This window comes from Gadus macrocephalus, chromosome 20 (genome assembly GCF_031168955.1).
Source record: "Gadus macrocephalus chromosome 20, ASM3116895v1".
Lineage (NCBI taxonomy): Eukaryota > Metazoa > Chordata > Actinopteri > Gadiformes > Gadidae > Gadus > Gadus macrocephalus.
The window spans coordinates 20958274-20980275 of record NC_082401.1 but is presented as its reverse complement, the minus strand read 5'-3'; the positions used below and the strand labels follow the sequence as shown (position 1 = coordinate 20980275).

At 44.9% G+C, this 22002-nt stretch overlaps 2 protein-coding genes across 3 annotated transcripts in view; both read right to left on the bottom strand.

The window, feature by feature from the left end:
- Positions 1–891: 891 nt before the first annotated feature.
- On the bottom strand, positions 892–20542 carry bard1 (BRCA1 associated RING domain 1). Of its 2 annotated transcripts, XM_060039546.1 has the most exons (11): positions 20341–20542; positions 20185–20241; positions 19443–19591; positions 17719–18758; positions 16946–17026; positions 15748–15920; positions 11577–11706; positions 10710–10842; positions 8815–8907; positions 3759–3856; positions 892–2251 (listed from the first exon to the last, which is right to left on the bottom strand). In XM_060039546.1, exons 1-11 carry the CDS (start codon positions 20523–20525, stop codon positions 1904–1906), a joined length of 2487 nt encoding a protein of 828 aa, XP_059895529.1. In that variant the 5' UTR covers positions 20526–20542; the 3' UTR covers positions 892–1903. The 2 variants fall into 2 exon arrangements, with proteins under 2 accessions (XP_059895529.1, XP_059895530.1); XM_060039547.1 differs by lacking the exons at positions 892–2251; positions 3759–3856 and adding an exon at positions 5010–6545.
- A 783-nt stretch (positions 20543–21325) lies between these two features.
- abca12 (ATP-binding cassette, sub-family A (ABC1), member 12) overlaps positions 21326–22002 on the bottom strand; it is a 58050-nt gene continuing 57373 nt past the window's right edge. The window contains exon 58 of the mRNA XM_060039490.1: positions 21326–22002. This exon is cut by the window's right edge and continues 378 nt beyond it. The gene's annotated coding sequence lies outside the window, so the exon portion shown is untranslated.

Here is a 22002-nt window from a genome sequence, read left to right as displayed (position 1 = left end):
AACAACCATAAAATAAGACGAGGCCAACAAAAGACAAATTATGTTTGGAGACTGGAACTGTGCCAGTGTGGACCCACCCGATAGGCAGTCTCAACCATGAGAACCTGAATTGGACGAGTACATCATCTCTGTTGTGCGAAACCGATTGAGGCTCAGAGAGAGAGAAAGCAAGAGATTTTAAACAGAACTTTATTGAAACATTGCTAATTTTACATTGATCCTTGTATTTTAGATAATTAAGCTGGTACCGTAGATTAAACTTATCCTAATCAATTTAAAAGAAGTATTTCACCATCAACTTAGAAGTGTGAGAGTAAGAGAGGGAGGAGATGTAGAAAAAGATAAAAGAATGTCTAATCCTGTGTTTTTTGGTGTAGTGCGAGTGAGTCAGAGGCCATTACTCACCAGTTCATTTCCTCATTCCATTTCATTACCAGTCAGCTGAGGCTTCTGTCCTGTCCGCACCACTAATTTCCCCCCACCCGCACGAACCCACGCAACCCCCCCGATCATGGACGGGAAAAGGGGGAAGCAATTTAATGCAGCATGCCGCAATCAATAGCAATTAGGCGCATCCCAGGCTAATACCATTGAAAATGGCTTTTTGGAAGATGGCCAGTAGAAGACCTTGGGAGTGCACAGGGACCCCTCAGACACAGACACACAGAGTCAAATAAAGTTTGGTTGCCTTTCAAGCGCTATTGGCAAAGGAGCAAAACAGAACAATAAATGCGGTATGTATTCCCACTCTGCGTGGCAATCAATATGTTTGAGGGTTTGGACAAGAATAATGAATGGGAGAGTTAACCCTTTCTGGTGAGCCACTGTTATAAAAGCTTTTTTACTCTGGCATCCACTGGTGTGTGCGAGAGCCAAAAGTAATGCACGACATTTTAAGAGGATTATGAGGATTTATGTTTTATTTTGAATTAATAGTATATCTCTTCACACATAATTTGTTCAAAGTGTAATGAGCACCATTCCTCTTCTGAAACACGCATGGACACCATGAAACAAATACAACCTTACTCGACGTTTCTGCTGACCACATATAGACGGTAGGCAGGAATATGTTGTTCACTCCACTACATAGAAATTCATATTTCAGAAGCATTAGGTCTGTCAACAGTCAGAAGACATAGCAGACCTCCACTGTGTCTGGCAAACAAAACACATCCACTGCTGAGGCTTGACAGTGCAACATCGTCCACTCCTTATGTATCTCTAGTATCTCGCAGTCAAACCCACAATCAACACAGACGTTTCAAAGAAACGCTTGCAAAAGAAGAAAGACAGTGCAGAGTCAGTCTCCATATCTCTATGTTAAGACTCTGGCACGGAGAAGGAGGCAGTGAGAGTCAGTCTGACCCTCCCCGTGTTACAACTCGGGCACGGGGAGGAGGCAGTGAGAGTCAGTGACCATCCCCGTGTTACGACTCTGGCACGGGGAGGAGGCAGTGAGAGTCAGTGACCACCCCGTGTTACGACTCGGGCACGGGGAGGAGGCAGTGAGAGTCAGTCTGACCATCCCCGTGTTACGACTCGTGTTAGGGGAGGAGGCAGTGAGAGTCAGTGACCATCCCCGTGTTACGACTCGTGTTAGGGGAGGAGGCAGTGAGAGTCAGTGACCATCCCCGTGTTACGACTCGGGCACGGGGAGGAGGCAGTGAGAGTCAGTCTGACCATCCCCGTGTTACGACTCGTGTTAGGGGAGGAGGCAGTGAGAGTCAGTGACCATCCCCGTGTTACGACTCGTGTTAGGGGAGGAGGCAGTGAGAGTCAGTGACCATCCCCGTGTTACGACTCGGGCACGGGGAGGAGGCAGTGAGAGTCAGTCTGACCATCCCCGTGTTACGACTCGTGTTAGGGGAGGAGGCAGTGAGAGTCAGTGACCATCCCCGTGTTAAGCCTCGGGCACGGGGAGGAGGCGGAACGCGGCGATGCAGTCCACCACCCAGGATGCGGGTGTCGTCCACACCTTGCCCCGGCGCCGCACCGCGGTGGCGGCGGTGTTGTGCGGCGAGGCGCGCGGGTCGTACAGGATGTACTGGGTGCACAGCGCCTGGTCCGAGCCCGGCGCGGCGTGGTAGGCCGCCTCGCTCACCGTCTGCGTGACGTCGCTGTCGGGCTTGGGCTGGCGGCTCAGCAGCTGGCCCCCGGCGTCCCGGAGCAGCCGCAGCAGCTCCTGCTTGGGCGGGGCGCCGAAGGAGCCCAGCAGGAAGAAGAAGCAGCCGTCGAAGAGCGGCGGGAGCTGGGGCCAATAGAAAATCAATACGACAAAGCCATGAATAAAAGAGGGACGGCGGGAGGATAGTGCAGTGGACAACACGCCGAGGAGGGGCACGAGACTGGATGCGTCCGTCTCCGCTGTGCTGATGGATGGGAACTGGTCGGGGTGGGTAGGAGAGCCCGGGAGACAGACAGACTGACTGACCTAACGGAGTAGATGTAACATTGCTGTGGATGTTTGTAGCTGAAAAGACATATCGTTCAATCGTTAAAAAAGGTCAAAGTAAGTTTAGAGTTTGAAAGTCAATGAGTGTCTGTCTGTCTGTCTGTCTGTCTATTTTCCTAGTATCATTATCAAGCTAATTTAGAAATTCTCTGGTTATATTTTATTCTCTGCCTTTGCAGTGTACACACACCTACGTGTGATACTTTTAGTTTTCAGGCACACTTAGGAATAAAGGCACTCAACTATGCATTTGAATTGGGGGGGGGGGGCTGCTAAAAGCAGACACTGGTGCACAAAATCCTAATTAAAGACAAGAGGGCTGTCCAAAAACACCGGCAGGTGAAAATTACATGTGGACGGCACGCTGGTCCTGAATTAACGCACCTCTCTCATCACCCACTTGCAAGGCCATTGCCAGCAGTGCTTAAATGGGTGGCTGTCTGTGTACAGCTATTGTATGCATATGTGTGTGTTTTTTGTGTGCTTGTGTTGGTAATGTCTCAGCTAAAGAGACAACTCCTGGTTCTCCTGAGTCAAACACTGCAGCACTCTCCATTTGAAGCAACGATGAATTGGGGCCACTGTGGATGCCCCGATTTATTTACAGCATCAATGAATTCAATTGTTTCTGGTTTTAAATTGGTTCTCTCCTGAGTTCTCTCGGCCTCTCTCTCTGACCCCCCCCCCCCCTTTTTTCTAAAAAGGTAAGCAGTTTTATTGACGTATTACCTCGTGTGCGAGCAACCGTTTTATAATTACTGCTGCTTATCTATGGGGGGGCTGATGGACTTTGCAATGAGAGGAATAATGTTAAGCAAGCAGGGATGACTACGAAATGTAATGCTGAAGGTGCCAATATCTGGTCCCTCAGGTGTTCTCTGGTGTGCTGACCGAGGTGGCAGCGGGTTCATCTGAATATTTCCCTCAGGGATTTAAATGACTAATATGTGATTGTGTTATTCCCGTCGCTTGAGAGCCAATATCAACCCGACTCTTCTTCTAAAGTCACCGGTTTTATTCGACGTGTGCCTTTCATCACACATCGGATAAAAACACTCCCCCTAAAAAAGCAGACATTGCAACTTTTTGCGATTACGGACAGCCAGTGCAATATAGTTACTGCGATCTCAATCATATTGCGATACGGTCATCCATTCAATAAGATGTGCAGCCATCATGCACATAATTACTGTTTGCCCCCGGGCTGTTCCTTTGTCCTAAAGAATCAATATATACACCCATGCGTAGATTAGCATACACGCGTGTGTGTGTGTGTGTGTGTCTCTCTCTCTCTTAGACCCACCAGGTTATACTTGTTGATGCGACTCCGTCTGGGCCCGCCTCTGGCCTCGTATTCCAGCTCCGGAAGCCACTCCCCCGCCCGCAGGCACTCCCTCACCCCTGGGAGAAAGAGAGAGAGAATAATACGATGATCAAGGAGAAGTTAGAGGCGTATAACTCGGTACATTCGTTTGGTGTACGACGCGCGACAGGTCAACCACTGATGAGGGGTAAACAATTTAACTGCGTGAGGCGGTTGGACCAGGGGTGGATGACCGGCAGAGAGGAGGATGGGGGGCCGAGAGTGGATTGGAGACACAGAGCGAGATAGATGAATAGTCATTTGTTTTCCTCTGATGATGGGTTGGGAGTGGCGAGCCAATCATTGTGCCAGCTGAGTAAGTGATTTTTAAAAGGCCGTTTCTATCCGTTACCGTTAGCATGTTGTAAAAGGAGATGGATCCATAAATAGAGACTGACTTAACAATAGCCTGGAAGAGCAGAATAAGTAGAAGGCCTGGTTGAACAGACAGGTGCTTCGGTTTAAGGAGACAGAGAGAGAGAGGAATAGCTTCTCTAAAGGGAGAGACAGAATGACAGTCCGAGAGAACCGGAATGAGAGAGTCCGAGAGAGAGAGAGAGAGAGAGAGAGAGAGAGAGAGAGAGACAGAGACAGAGGGGAAGAGGCCGAGACAGAGCAAGTAAGAGTCAGAGACAGAGACAGAGAATAATAGAGTGGGAGAAACGGCTGAGGCATAATGATGCTAATGATGCCGCCACGCCATAGCATCACACACTGTAGCACAGTTCAAGCCCCCTCGCTGGGAGGCCAGGATCAGGATCAGAGACGTGCAACTGTCATGCTTTTCCCATCCCGGAGCTGGCTCGACTTTGTTTTGTTTTTTTTGTTTTTTTTCCCAAAGACATGTAGGGAAGAGAAACTTGAGCTCTCAAACTTTGAAGGGAAAGAACAAAAAAGGGGGACTAAAGGGACGAGACATGAGGAGACTTTCAAATCACCCAGCCTCACATCCCCAGCGTGTCACAGAAGGAAACTGAAATAAGAAATAAAAAATAAAGCAGAAAAGCTTTTCATGCTGCTGATGTTGACAGTAAATGCAGCCATTATCTTTGCTATAAAGGGAAGAAATAAAAAATGGCTGCGGATTTATCGTAGTATTCTTTATATTGTGCAATATGTGTCAATCAAATTGCCATTGTGTCGGGGTCGGTCGCAGCGACTGCAAGAGTTGTTCCCGTCACGTCCAGTTTATCTGTAGTCTGCCTTCACACACAGCAACGGTGTCAATGGGTTTCATACTTGATGGTACCACCTAACCTGAATGCCTCACATATACATAGAAAAGACTCCCTGAACCCAGTGGGTTAAGAAACACACCGAGACCCCCCCCACTGCAGGGACGGCAGAGTGCAATAGGACATAAAATACACAATGAGAACAAATCGTAGCATTTAAACTAAAGGTTTGCTGGAAGCCGCTGGGGATAAAAGCTTCTATAATGATGGAAGGCAAAAACAGCTTGAACCTTCTTGCAATGGCTGCGATGAAAAACCATTGTAAATCTACCTAATGATAGAATTAAAATGATTAAAGCAAGGAATCAACTGTTGAGCTGCCTTTATCGGCCTGGTTAGATGGCAGTATTTCATGCGCCCCTGCCTCATTATTGAACTATTAAACAAAAAAAAAAAATTGCATGGGAGGGTGTTATTCAAATTTATATGGTTGATAAATAATGAATGATCAACCAATGTAATGCTGGCCAATGTTCTTCAGAATTTCTGAAATGAATGTGCGTTTAAAAAACACTACTCATGTGGGTCACTTCCCCAGATGGGTTCAAGACCAAATCATTAGCGTTATTAATGGCTGTTGCCGGAGAAGTTGCAGTGCTTTTCAGCAAACAGAATTAGAGCAGGGACCCTAAATATATAGGAGAAAACCTTTACTCGCTTACATTGTTATTTAACTCATCAGTCACCTCGAAGATGCTGATTTACTCTCCATATTGGTGAGAATGGTGCAATTATTTACCTGATGTGAATTAAACCAATCTTTGATGCATTCATTTTCATTTCTCTATAAACACTCACTAACTCACTGGGTGACGACGAAACGAAAGGCTTGGAGGTTTCAGCTCAAGCATGGGTTTCATTGCAAATGTTTTATTTTGAAAGCAGTCAATTATTTACCTATTGTGAATAAAAGGCAATCTTTTATGGTTTTCATTGATATTTAACTATAAACACCCACTTACTCCCTAAGCTAGGGGGAAGATCAGATAAAAAAAAACTTGGTTGGTTCATCTTCAGGATGGGTTTCATAGCAAATGTTTACTTTTGAAAACGTTCTCATTCACAAGGTGAAATCAAATTAATCAAATGTCTTCATTCGCTTTGGTGAGGTGTGAAATCTCTATTTTGGAATATAAAATACCCCTGCAAAGTAGGAAAAAGGAATAACTAGGCGTCCCCCAAAAAACCGGCCAAACAACAGGAGAAAAATATTGCAGCAGACAAAGTGAACCATAATGTACAGTATATTAGTATTGCGTAGGATGACGTTATCTTTCTGATGTCCACAGTCAACAACATGCAGCAATTGGACGTGTTAGTTTAGGGACAGATCTCTCCTGCAGAGGCATGGCTTTGCACTGCAGCTCACTGCATTGTCATTGTGGGCAAGGTGTCCGAGAGATGTCCCATACGACTTGAATCCGAGGAGGGAGTGGGATGTGGTGACTCACCGTCACAAATTGTCCACAGTACACATCCTCTCAGCACAGAACTGTTGGCTGCTCAAGACAGGGACAACGATCTCACACACACACACACACACACACACACACACACACACACACACACACACACACACACACACACACACACACACTAATCACCACTTTCATGTGCCGATGGCCTGTTGCTCCCATGCAGGGGAGAGGGGAGATACTGGGGTTAATTGTTCTGGACGATATGCTCGGTCCAGTAGCCAAGTGCTGAACACTCATTTGCATATGCGCTAATGCTATTCTCGCTGGAGCTGCGGAGCGGACAAACCATGCGTTTGCATCTCAAGCTTTCAGCCTAATTGTACGAGTTCACTCCTTGAGCGAGGGGGGGGGGGGGTGTGTGTGTGTGTGTGTGTGTGTGTGTGTGTGTGTGTGTGTGTGTGTGTGTGTGTGTGTGTGTGTGTGTGTGTGTGTGTGTGTGTGTGTGTGTGTGTGTGTGTGTGTGTGTGTGTGTGTGTGTGTGTGGAGTGAAAATTAAAGTGAGAGTGTGTGTACAAAAGCTGGACAAGTATAGGAGGACATCCTGACATCCTCTGTTTCTGGATGAACTCTTCGAGAAAGAACAAGCCTTGGATAACATGTGCATCCCCATCAGGCTAGTCTCGGTCACCACCAGGTCAATGATATCAAGAGGAAGCAGCTAATAGCTGCAAGGTGAGGCTTACCAGGGATGTACACCTCTATAAAGTGTGATCCTCTACAGAATGGTGTTTGTACATACACCGACAAACACACACTCTCTCACTCTCTCTCTCTTAGGTGTCATCACAAAGAAAGGAGAAGGATGAGTGCAGCTCAGGGGAACTAATCACGTTTCAGACAGAAGAGGGTTTGTGGGGCGGAGGCCTGACTCGCTGTGTGGACAGCAAACCTATTATGATGGGCAGATCAAGGAAGCTGGCAGTGTGGACACTAAAAGCCCCCTTGTGTTTCGCATCGGCCGCTCAAAATGGCAACCAAATAAATGGTGCGATGACATGGTGTCATTCATTAAGCCCGTTTTGTCCCTAATCATACTATTACCCCACCAAGAATGCTTGGATACGATGATAGGAAAATTACAACTTTCCACCAGATGTGGTCCGGTTGCAGCTAGGAATTGTGTTTTATATTTGATCCATCTCCACTGATTAATTCAGAAAGGAGGGTTGATCGAGTCACAGCGAGATACCCGAAATTTTTGCAAACTTTCAAAATGTAATCTCATAAACACACATAGCATTTAACAAAAGTGATGGCTGTAGTGCAAGTGACAAATTGCACAAAAAAAAAAAAAAGTTTGATGGTGGTCCCGAGAGGTTTCCAACTTGCCACCCCCCTTCCCCATCTCCTCCCCTTCTCATGCATGAAGAAAAACTCTGCTACTGCAGCTTCAGATGTCTCTATTGCCCAACAATGTGGCCTTGCAAATCAACTGAGATATAGTAGGCAATAGGTTTGTTAAGGCACACCAGTCACCCCTTATCTCAGATCGGGATAATTTCCAGACACACAAGTTGCCACGGCCAAACCCCAAGCAGACACTGAAGCTCCCCTCGACACATTGCAATGTGAAACGCAGTTAATTGACGGCGGGAGAAAGGGCGCATCTGCGAGCACAGGCACTCTTCCACACACACACGCAGTTGACAAAGATGCAGCCGCAACCCAATGAGGTCCGCTAAGGCAACACTGACAGATGGATATCTTCCCCTTCTCCCCTGAAGCTAGCTGCCTCTCAACATCTGCTCGTTGTTGAAAACAGAAAAACCGTAGTTGAAGGATGTCAGAGACTAGAGACAGGCACAACCGCATCGTGTTCTGTTGATGAATGCATTGTGGCAGGAATACCACAACAATAAGGAACCTAGGTCTGCCTTTTTCCTTCTTTGGAACCCGTTTTAAGTCAAGTGACAAAAAGTGAGTTGGTTCTCGGCATCTCCTAGAAACGCCGCCGCAGTATTTCCCCAAAACACAACACACACACAATATTTAATTCTTAAAATATAAAAATGAATAAATAAAATCAATGCGAAGGAAAAAAGGAATGTTTTTTAAGCAATTGCCTACAGTTTGGTTTATACAACAAAGGCTTGCACAGAAAATGAAACGCCTGAGAAAGGGATGGACAGAAAATAGAACAGGATAAGTAGTGTTGCTGAAGCGATTATTTGAGGAATCGATTGTTCCATCGACAACCTTTGATTTTGACAGACTGCCATAAGCAAACAGGTGTGTGTGTGGGGGAGGTTATAGGTAGTATGGGCCAGGGTCTCCTATACTCACAGCTGTATCCTAGAACCCAACAGCCAGCAAGAACTCCCTGGAGACTGGAGAGGGTGGTGGGTGCAGTACCATCTGGGACCACCACATGGCTCACTGGAGAGGGTGTGGGGGGGGAACAAGTATTAAGCTATTGAAACCTTTGCAAGACCTGCATGGTCGATAGAGCCACATATGTTGTGCATTGTATTACATTTATAGCAATCCATGTTGATAAAGTTGCATTTGATGATTGACCCTTTGAAAAGGTGTATCAAAACAGGACACGTACACAGGTGTAGCTACTACCACTAGGGGTGCAGCAGATCAAAAGCACGGACAATATTGGAATGTTTCATGTTACAGGTTATCGGACATGCATCTTAGGAAATAAAACTGCATGTTCCAGGTTATTGGAACTTGTATCCAACACAAACACCGTGAATGAGCTACGGCTGGAATGAAACGTGGTGCGATTTATATATCAACCATATATTACCAACTAAGTGATGCTTTTTTCACTAATCTGGTGCACAAACTGATGAACAAAATAGAACTGAATCACAATATATGAAATATTCAATGCATTATAATTTGCCCGATATATCTAGTCGACTTATAATTAACAGTTGATAACATTTATATGTTGCTTTTTCTAGGTACCCAAAACCGCTTGTATGCGAGTGAGTGAGTGTTACACATCAAACACTACCAGTGTTGGATTGACAGGCAGCACCTGAGGATAAAGGATCATCTAAAGTGATGTTAGAATCTGTATTCAGTATAACGACACCTCTCAACACGAAGAACAGAACACATCCAAGCCCCGCTCAGAAACTGCTTAAAAAGGACATGCAGAATTATTAGTTCATAAAAAAGGAATAGTCTGGGCTTATTACCTCACTCAGTCAACAAGCCCCAGCAGAAGACAAGTAATATAATGGCTGTAATTATGACTCGAGGGCAAAAAAAAAGGAACAAAAAAACATTCTTACATGCTGTGCTGATGTGTGTTAGATTTTCCTCGCCACGGGTTCAGAAAATGAAAGTTTCTCTTAAAAGCATCAACTGCAAACCCCCCCGGCCTGGCTAGCTCAGCGAAGAGTGAGCAAGTGCTTTTTCCTTTTTTCCCCCCCCACCAGCCATTAGTATTCTGTCGTCTTACTGACTGCAATTCCAAACAGCTTATAAAAGAATCACTTTAACCATTTTCTGCACGCCATCGCAAGAGTGTGGTGCGGATGGTAAGCTGCCATCTTGCTGCCACTACAGGGATATAAACATGTCTCCAAGACGAGGCATGAATCCTGATCTTTGTACATTACTTTTTTAACCGCGTGCAAGCAGGCACACACACACATCGATTGGACAATCCCTCGCACACCTAGATGGTCATCAATAATTACTGCCACATCCTTGGGTTTTGAGCCTTGTGAAGATTTTAGTAATAGAACACTTGCGAAAAGAAACAAAATTATCCAACACTTGGTGAATGCCAGTGTGCCTTTCGGCAACAGTTTTTGCAAGCATCTAATATTTGTGTGTTTTAATAGAGTCACTTAGCAACAGTTTCCTTGCATGTTAATCAGGGAAGCACCAATTAAATCCACTGGGCACACTGAACAGGGCTTGCTAGAGAACACTTTCATGCAAGCTGTAGAAGGAAACTGGATGCCAGTTAATAGGATTATGAAAGAAAGAACCTTACACAATAAACCACGTGCTAAACATTCAAATGTTTACAATAGTTATATAATAACAATTGCCAATTTATCTTAAATCTAAGGTTTGAATCAATTTCATTAAGTAAGTTAATTAAGATCATTGCCATCTATAAAATGTCTTAATTGCTCAAATTAGTACCAAGTGCTGCATGCAGTTTGACTTTAGGTTTTGATGACACTTCAAAGAACTTTTACCTGAGCCTGAAAAGGTTTCAACTCGTTTCATTCCCAGCAGCTGGGCAAGTTTGGCCAGCTGCTTCTGCTGGGTTTTGGAAAGCTTACTGTCCAACACAATCATCTGCTCGTCCCGTTTCCCATTGGAATTGATCTATGGCAGAATACAATCAAGTCACAGGTGGAAGCGATGCAAGCATTGGATGTGAAGGTCATGCAAGAGCCAGAAAGGGCCACTATATATCTGATAAAGACATATTATCATTAATCCTCTTGTTTAGAGGATCACTTGGCCAAGCTTATACTGAAGGGAAAAACAGAAACCGCTTTATATCTTATCGTTTAAGTTCCCAATTATACTCTACTGTTATTAAATGCACTCATAACAGACCCCTGTAAATACAGAGGCTCATTAACACTGTAGATAAATGCGGGGGGGGGGGGGGGGGGGGAACAAAAACTGCTTAAAGAGTTGTACAAAAACAGTTTCTTTAATCTAAGTGTGCCTCCAGCTGTTTGAAAAGGTCAAAACACATAGTTGCAACTTGCAAGTTATTTAACTTCAGCAAAACAGTTTAAATCCTGCACAGTGCGCTCTTTTTTTTATGCACCGTAATCGCCACCGTGAGAGGGCAGAGCTGCACCAACACTTTCCTTTTTGACTTATGCATTTGCTCATGGTGCTTTATTATAATTAAGCCATCACGCCTTCTGCAGTGGGGCTGCATGCTCCGCCAGCTGTCCTGCAGCTGCGCCGCGCCAGGTCAAAGTCAAACTTTATTGATAAAGTACATTTCACGCACAGCATATCACAAGCTGCTTGCGATACATAGTAAGAGCTGAGTGAGCTGAGCTAAGTGCACCGAGCAGATCCCTCTTCAGACTCACCATAGCCAGGTTGGAGGGAGAGCCGACCAGCAAGCGGTCGCTTGGCTGGGGGGCGACAGGGCTGGACCTGAATACCTCGCGCATCTCCAGGCTCACGGCGTAGTCCGCCGGCCGCTTCCCATAAAGATTACTGAGACAAGATCAAAGAAAAAGGAATACTTTACACGCTAGGCACATGAGCAACGCTCGACGAATACCAGCATGCACGTTGACATCCTATAGCAGTACAGTCTATATATTATTCCATGTGCTCATGGAGCTGGAAATGGTGGAAAAATGTAAGACCAACAAGAACCAAGCAACGTTTATTTAAATTTCCATTTAGTTGAGGAACAAGAGATGTTAAACAAAGTCTGGTGTTGATTTGGATCTGAAAGGGTCGACTGGGAATTTGCAACTTTGTGTTCGGTAAATATCCTCCAAATGGTTTTTCGCTCAGATTTTATAAGTTGATATTTACGGGCGCCCACTTTCGGGTTTATATTCCCATGATGTCTAGCTTTCCCGCAGTTCCTAGCCCTGACGATAACCGCAGAATACTGACTGAGCCATTGCATTATGGGAACAATCGCATACAATCTCAAAATAGCTGCATTCGTCTCGTATGTTTCCATTCAACTTATTTATTAAAATATTTGTATAGATATACATGATTCAGAATACATCTGTGTTCTGGAGTCCTTTTAAGAATATAACCATAGTTGTGTGAGTGAACTTTTTAGAGGTGGTTTTACAAAGACTTAAGGCGGGCAAAAGACAGCGTAGCACACCATAGCACTGGCATCTGCAACGCAGTAAGCTACTGACACACAAAGATGAAAGTGCAACCCGGCTTTCCCTTTGTGTCACCGCGCCGTGTGTTGATCAATGAGCTCATCTGCCAGAAAGACAGATTCCCTCAAGTGTGACAAGCGAGAGACCCGCGGTCACCTTGAGGGAGTGAAGGGGAGAAGAAAGAAAAAAAACACTCTGGGAGGAAGGGAATTAGAGGAAGCGAAAGAAGCAGGAAGCAGGGCCCGGCAGGTTGTCTGCAAGATTAGGCGTCAGCAATGATAACACCAGGGGGACAATTAATAGGACCACTGGTCCATAAAATATTTCATTTGGATTCATACCCACAGCATCTCCCCAACCCTCTACCTCCCCCCCGCCGCGACACTATCACAATCACAAACAAATGCAACACACACACACACACAGACACACACACACACACACACACACACACACACACCTCTCGGTTTACGCAGCGTGCGCGAGCCAATTGATATTACATATTATTTTATGAAAAGGCAAAATAATAGGCCCCGGGAAAAACCTGAGGGCATTCGGGTGGGGGGTTGGGGGGGGGGGGGGGGGGGGGGGGGGTAAGTCGGTGGAAATCCATTCACGAAAGCCGTCACATTTCGTACATGCGTGTAGGAGTGAAGCTGGAAGTGTGCCAGTGGACGGAAGTGTATGCGTGTCTGTGTGCGATTGGTAAGGGGAAACAATTTCATTAATGAACCTTCGTTCCCCATCTTGAAATGAAAAGGGATGCCAGTGAAGCAGGAAACCGCTTGAACACTGAACGCCGCCAGCCAACCTTAAACTAAAAACACACTACTGACGCGCATGATATACTTTATAGCGATGTTGTTGTTGGTGGTCTCCCACACCCCCCAATCGCACAAACACTGCTGTCAACTGTGCGACAAAAAAGGAAAACAAGGCCTCTGATTAGGGAATGAAAAAGGAGGAACATTTGGCACAAAGAGAGAGCGGGTGGGTGGAAGGCAGGGAGAGAGACTCATGCAGTGTACAGAAGAACAAACAATCATCAGGAAAAGCCCAGAGAGCCAAGGGATACGTTTGAGATGAGGTTTTTGATTGCACAACACACCCGAGGTCCAATCAGGTATTCACATGTGCACACCGCCAAGTAGTCCTAAGGTACTTCGTACAAGGGGATACACCAATAAACATTTTGGTGTCTGTGTGCATCAGTGTCTATGTGTATGTGTGTGTCTACTCTACTTAGGTGGATCAATGTTTGCTTTGCATATCATAACCAAGGACCTCTGGGAAAAGCAAAGACCGCTAGTCCTAATTTGAGTTCAGCATTCTGCACGATTCAGTGAAGCGAGGCGTAGCGACTGCAGCGGGGACTTGAATGAACCGGGCACACATCAGTGGATACGGCTATAGCTGGAACATGGCCGACCATGACGCGATTAATACCGTTAATGTCATCAAAGCCATTAATGACAACACTCTGGGGATTTCCCAGGCAATTCTGGATCCCCGTTATTACAATACGTGGAAGCCATGTCTGTAGCCGGAAAGTGAAAAAAGGTTGTGTACCCACTTGAATTATACAAGAGAGATAGAGTAACATTCTCAAAAAAACAAATAGTTAAAAACTATAATTTTACAGACTGGATTTATTCTAAATTACTTTATGCTAACAAGCACTTAGTAGGCAATTGGGGATTTCTACATGATATCCAATAAGCCGGCTGTTACAATTAGAAAAAACCACCATGTATTTACAACTAGAGGAAAAATCCCTATTTTTCACCATTTAAAAAGGTTCTGTGTGTTTAGTGGCATCTAACGGAACCGACTTGGTGGGGGGGGGGGGCACCTAGATGCCACTAAATCCTACACACAGCACTTTAACTGGATGAAGGGCTGTATCGGACATTTAACTCCAGCTATATAATACTGCTAAATCCTAGAGCAAATGTGGAAACACACACACACACACACACACACACACACACACACACACACACACACACACACACACACACACACACACACACACACACACACACACACACACACACACACACACACACACACACACACACACACACACACACACACACACACACACACACACACACACACACACACACACACACACACCTGTCGGTGACCCGGACCGTATCTGAAAACCATTTCCGATCTACGAGCCATTGAGTTGCCGTCTTTGTACCAATCAATCCATTTATTGCGTTGGAACAACCACTCCGTCTAACTGCATCCCGAGCAGCGTTGCTCCGGCTCACAACGGACGTGTGCTTGTTTGTCTTGCCGTGTGCGTGCGAACGTGCACCCGTGTGCGCGGTGGAATGAATTGATGGCGCGTGGCAGACAAGAACAGCATACATCTCGTCAGCTGCATCATGACGGATCGCCCCCCGGCGGCCTGACCAGCCGCCGGGGGGCGGGGGAGGGGTGGTGGTGGAACGCAGCGGCGGATGACTAAGTGCTGTCAGCGGCCCAACAGCCGTCAAAGTGACGAGGTCAGAAGAAATGTATAAATATATATAAAATTGATTCTTTTTTTTCTTTTTTTTATGAAAGACAATTAAATACAAAACATGCGAGTCAAAGGAAAACAGTCCCGACCCTCGACCACGAATAGAGTAGGTTAGGGTGGCCCAAAACCAGCTGCCCTACAGCGGGTACCCAGCTGAGATGGCCTCGGCTTAACACCCAACGAATAATGTGTGTCCCTGTGACACCGACCCCTCCGGCCCCGCCATCTGCCAACAGTTCTGCTAGCCCCCTGTGACCAATGGCGCGTTGGTAGGCATCATGGGGAGAGGGGGCTCGATCAATGGCCTCAGAATTCACCCCACTTTTTTTTTTTTCTTTCCTTCAAATGAATACCGCTTCACGATCAATCATAATCGTTATCGACAGCCGGGCGATGGATGGAGAGACCGGGAAATAGTTTGGCTTTCTCAAGAGGGAAAGCCCTTATATTGAATGAATGCTAAAGCATTTGCATACATATAGGTTACTGCATAAAGCATGCATACGCTTCTCCATCTGAACCAGAACAAGGCTTTTAGTGGGCCTAGCATTACCCAAAAGAAGGAATTTTAGATATTTAGTGTTGCAGTTTACCCTTCAAGGAAACCTCTTGGAGCCAAGGAGGTGACAATGTGTTTTGTTCCCACGATGACCTTAATTGTGCGCACAACATATTAAATGACAGTCTCAACTTAAACTACGTTGACAGAACTTGTGGCCTCAACATTATGATTGGTTCCCTCCAAGCATATCTCGAGACTCGGAATTACAAACTTCTTCCGCTTCAGGCGAGTAAAAACACATAATTTTCCGGCTGCGGTGAGCGAGATGAGGACAGGCGAGTTTGGTTCGTCGTACTCACAGCACGCTCTGCGAGGCGCCGTGCTGCAGCAGCAGCCTGGCGACGGCCGAGTGTCCGTTCCTGGTGGCGTCGTGCAGCGGCGAGTCGTTCTCGTAGCCCGGCGTGTTGAGCAGAGCCCCGCGGGCCAGCAGCACCTCCACCAGCGACAGGTAGCCCAGGTTGCACGCCTCGTGCTGGAACACACGCACACAAAGACTGTGTCACAACGCGGTCATGGTGTGGCTGTTAAAACAATCTGCATGGTTACACTGGGGAGTGGAAGAAAACACTTTTGCTTTGTTTGACACATTTTTCTTCAGCTTAGACATACTGATAATACTGAAGAAGAGTATGATGCTTTTTCACTTTCAATATGGATCCTTTCATTTTGAAAGTACACAAATAATCTTTTTCTTATTTTTTGGCCAGGGCAGAAGGGATAATTTTCCGCATGAAATAGTGAAAGTCAGGAGTCCTTATCCGACATATATTAAACTCTGATTTTTTGACAGCTGGTAGGATTTTCAAGGTTATCAGGTATCCACATGTACCCATCTAATCCAACCCATTTCCATGACGCCTGGGAGAAGTATTAAAGCGGTCACAAAGTCACAAATGTTTGGCATTGAAAAAAGACATTGAACATTTTACTATGAATTGCATGCATTTTATTTCACACAAAAAGGGATTGAGGATGGAAGAAAGACTCCAGGGTTACTAGCTCCTGTTGTCCAATTGATTCGGTGAATGAAGTGCTTTTTCAGTGCCTCCTGAAGAGAATAGCTCTATCTGGAGTGGGGCGGTGTGAAGCATCACCAACAACTATCCCCGCACAGGCTATTATTTTCATACCAAAAAGGTCAAATTTAGTTTGTTTAAAAAAAAAAAAGAAAAGTTTTTACCATTTGTTTGGTCAGTTTTAAGTTCCACTCTGGAATGTAACAAGCATCCTTGACCCATCAGGCGGTAGGGCAAATGAAGTGTAATACACCAAAACTCAACAAACAACAGCTGGTTCCCGTTTTTTACCCGGTTGAATAATAAATGAAATGCCCAATACATGTCAGAAAGACTGCAAGGTAAGTACAATCATGGTATGAATGTCACGTAAGCCAAATAAGTATGGTTGGCTCTTAACATACCTCTCCTGAAAGCATTTTAAGTATAGTTTAAAAACTGACATCAACTGGGTCAATGTTTTCATGTGCGTGTGTCTCACCAGAGGGGTCCAACCAGCATGATCTTTCAGGTTCGGGTCTGCCCCTTGGTCAAGTAGCTCTTTGGCAGCCTCTACATCTCCCTGCAGAGAGAGAGAACGAGAACACGAGAGAGAGAGAGAGAACACGAGAGAGAGAACAAGAGAGAGAGAGAACACGAGAGAGAACGAGAAAGAGAGAACGAGAACGAGAGATGTCTGAGGTCAGTATTTGGAACCTCCAAGCCTAACCGCCTATAAACACAGCCTCTTATCCTAGAGCAACATAAGCGCTGCAGTTTTATCAATTGTGCTCAGCAGCAGGCCATTGATTACCTTGTCGAGGATCTAAGGAGGGATTAGGCCTATGTTTACACGGATTAGAGTACGAACATTTATGCTCCACGGGCTGGTGAATGCCCCACAGATCGTTTTGAGAATAACATCATTATGGTAAGGAAATTAAATAACAATAATGATAAAGAAAACAAAACTGCAACGGAGAGCTTCATACAAGCGTATCCAAGTGAATAACCAAACCGGAAATGAACCGGAGTAGGAAAAGACGAAATGTTAATCCAACGCTAAATAAATGCAAGAATTATTTTAAATCATTCAAACCTGCTAATGGGAATAGATTGTCTAAAATGGCAGCTATGTGTGTGAAATCAGCATACTAATCAAAAAGGCAGTCCCATTCATTGAAATACTGAGAAGGAAAATGACCATGTGAAAATGTCTATCCTATCTCCGAGTCCTGGTGGATATTAGCAATTCCCATGCTAGCACATGCTGACCTTTATAGCTGCTAGATGCAAGGGAGTCTCCCCCTTGTGGTTCCTCTTCATGACCGTGGGACTGGCCTGGAGGGAGTGGCTGCCGACCGGTGTGCGGGCGGGAGACCTCCTCCCGATGGAGCCTGGACTCTCTCCCTGCCCTTCCCTGGATCTGTGGGGGCTCTTCCCAAACATTAACCTCCCCAGCGATGGAGGGGTAGTAAGGAGTGCTGGACTTCCACAACCCCCGGTCAGCCTCTTGCTGCGAGGGCCGGGCGAGGTCCGGGGTCTCTTCGGGGTGCCCTCTGGGGGGTCGCATGCCTCAGATCTGGGTCTCTTTGGGGTAATCTGAGGGGAAGGGACACTGTCCCGTCTGGTAGGCTCCGTGGGCTCGGGCAGTGTGCTAGATGACGGCTGGACTGGGACTTGGGCCAGAACAGGAGGGATCCCTGCAGCTTCACGGCGGCCCTGTGGGACGCCCTCAATGCTCCCGCTCACCAAGACGGGGTTCTCTAGTCGGGGCACTGCTTTACCGGGAGTTTGAGACCCGGCCAGGCTCAGGAAGGACACTCTTTTACTGGACCGCCTAGGACTCCGCTCAGGTCTGCCGGCATGTGCCGACCCTCCTCCCTCTGTACCAATTTCCCACTGCTGGTTGATGGTCTCCAGTCTCTGCACCTTCAGTTTCCCTTTGCTCTGCTTGCGCGTCAGTCGCACGGCCGCCACCGCCCGCTTCCTGTGTGTGCCACTTTTAGTTGGCCGCTTCCTGGTTTTCCTCGCATCGTCCCGGGTTTGTGGGCAAGAGGAGCCAGAGCCCGAGTCTTGAGAGGAGATGAAGTCGAAGATGGAGAGGTCCGTGGATTCCACCCTGCTGGCGTCAGGGTTTTGAGGGGTGGTCTCTGGGCTGGGTGCCTTGCTTGGCGGGCCGTCATTGGGGGAGGGCTTCTGCACCCTGCAGCGGACCTTGCGGCTCCGAGGACTGAACCAGATCTTAAAGTTCTGCTGGTGCTTCAGGATTTTTTCGTACCCGGGATTTGCTTGTAAAGGAGAAGGGGCTTGCTCTGTAAATAACAAGATGCATTTATTTTACAATCCATTATAATTTACTGAATTATATAAATTGACAAATCTATTTAGCATATGAAGTTACTGCTTGGCCCAGTTTATCAAGACACGACAAATCCTTCAATAGGTAAGGTTTGCAATGCGTAATTAGTGACACGTCACAGAAGAGACCTGAACCAGAAATGTTGTATTTCCTAACATTTAAAAAAAAAAAAAAAAAAAAAGATGTATTACCACTTCACCATTAATCACATGCCACGCCAGTTTTTTTTCACTTTTAGGACTGCGCTCTTCTGGGTTAAGCGCAGTCACTTAATTCCCAGATAGCTACTCATTAATTGAGCGATGGCGCCACAGAGCTGTCAGATGGAGGGCAAGGTGCAGGCACGGTCGCCACAGCAGCTTTGTCACGACTCAGATCTACGTGCAGGCCAAGACAGATGGGCTAATTGCAATGTATAATTGGTGTCATTACATGGATGGCGGACGGGCATTCCGGATTAAATAACACAGGAACTATTCAAACACAATAATAATTCTGAGAATTAGTAAGCTGGAGAGGTAGAAGAGAAATTGCTCCTTCATCTATTTGTGTAGAGAGTTTGTGGAGAGATGATAATAATATAGGAGAAAAAGGATAGTAATAGAAAAAGTATCGCAAGGAGCATTACTCTTCTTACCTGTGGTAACTGTCGGGCTGAGCAGGGACTCTAAGCTGCAGAAGAGCTGTGTGATGTTGCTAAGATGTCTGTTGATCTGCAGGTCCTTCACCCAGGCAGGACTCTGACACACCACACAACCATCACCTGCCCGAGGGCCAGCACAGGATCTATTACAAAAAATTGTAAACACAACTGGATTTTATAAAACCCTTGGGTAAGATGAAAAAAAGACTAAACCCAAACAATAAACCGACAATAAGACAGCCAAACACATTTATAAAGACATTGTGACAAGTTGAAATACATTTCTGAAACCCCTTTGGGAACCGCCAACTACGCATATCCTGTTTAACTCATCACTTTTAGTTTAACCAGAATGTCAACAACTTTCCTATTAGACATTCTCTGGTTTAACATGGTGATTTGTGACACACAGGCACATTTGATCAAATCTGAAATGGCTCGATCGTTCAACAGCTATCCTGCCTTTTTGCTCGTTCTGCACAACCTTCTCATTGCATTGTTAAACTATTATCTTCCTTATTTTGGTGCGTGCATATTTATTTGATCAACAAAGACACTAAAAGTTGATTTAGTAATGTTGTTTAAGTCGCAGACAACCTATAAATACGGTTTATGCCAACAAATGAACCCTAGGCTAAAACGTCCCGTCAGTGAGTGGGAACATTAGATTAGACTTCATTCTCTAGCGGACTTGTTTATGCATTAACAGATGTTGACGTAGAGAATTCAGCATTACCTGCAAAGCATGTGCTCACACACTCCGAGGCACACCGGCTCTGTCACCAACCTGGAGCTGTGGATAAATAATCAAAATCGTGGTGAGAATATAATAGAATATAAAATATCCATCAGGGAAACAGGCGACTGAGTTCTCCGTAGCGTTGACTATTACCATTTCGAGCAAAGTAGCAGTTGTCTAAAGTTGGCTACTGCCTCTTTAGTTTGAGTCCAGTCCCCTGTAAAGTTGGAAACCTCATCAGCCATATTGAAGGTTTGCTTTTGTTTCACGGTAATAAAATCTACGAGACAAGTTGACAACAAACACGACGGATTATTCAAAATACTTCCTGGTTTCATCTTCTCCCGCCAATTTAAGGAAGGGCTACGGTTGCCATGGAAAATACGGTGACGTCAGTAAAAATAAAAAAAAGCCTCTTGAAAATAATTATGATATAACAAAATATCATATTACTTTTCCTGATAATGGTTGAACATAGTAATTTAACTACAATAATTATTAAAGTTTATTAATATATCACTAAGCCTACCGGCCACCTCTTATGTCACCAATCCAAGTTTAACAAAGATAAACGACTTTGTCTGTTGTGTTTTTTTGTGAGTAGGAAAATAGAAAAGTATAATATAGTTCCTTTTATATAAGGAAGCTGGAAAAATCGAATTTGTTTGTTTGTTGGGTTCTCTGAGCCACTCTTTCTCAGGCTCTCTCTTGTGTGGCATATTTTTGGAGTTGAATCAATTTGGAACTTGAATGGAACATCGAATGTTTCCATGCGGACCTCTCAATGCAAAAATATGTCAGCCCAACAACAAAAAAGATATTTGCAGTAAATCAATTGTAATTGTTTTTGGTTCGTCTTTTGTTAGTTTTTTCTATTATAACAATATTTATCATTTAAAAAAAGATACATAATATGTTTGTTTTGTTTGATACCTGTTCTTCTTATATATTGTATCTTTGTGCGTTTTCCAAAATGGAAATTACTTTATCTGCCTCTATAGGATTATCAGAGTGCTGCCATATATGTTAACACTGTCTACCTTAAAAATAATGATAAAAATTCAAATCAATTGTGGTCAAACATGGCAAAGCATCATGACGATGAGAAAGGCATGCACAGGAAGACAGCGTACAACACTTGTATTAAGTCAGATGCTTTATTGAATTATAAAAACATTCATCAATTTATTTTCAGATTAAAAAACTCCTCCATAAGGCATTCCTGGATTTGTTCCTTCTTCTATCTAGTCAACCAAAAGTTATAATGAGGAAGAGGATGAAAATTGTCACAGATTATACGATTATTATGTGTGTGTTTGAATCTGGTAGCGCACATATGGCTAGATTGGAATGTAAGTAGTAGGAAAAATGATGTTTACTGCAAAAATGACAATTAATACACAGACTTGTGATTCTGATCCTATCCGTGGATGATTGATCTGGAGATTTGATCTGGAAGATTGATCAAAGTAACATGGTTGTATGGAAAATGGTTATTTTTGGAACATAGTTCTTGTACCCTTAGGATATACTATGCATAGGAAAAACTGCTGTAGATCAACTATTCAGCTAATAAATTATACCCCCCACCATAGAGAAACAAAATGTACATTCTATACGGTTCATTTTTGCCTTCATTATCATTGAAATAAACTTAAACTTAAACATATAAACATGTCACTACCCCACACAGGGCAATTATGTAATAAAGTAAGATCTTTTTGTCCTTTGGCTAATGTGTGCTTTTGTGTGTGTCTGTGTGAACGCCAGCATATGAACGTGTGTGTGTGTGTGTGTGTGTGTGTGTGTGTGAGC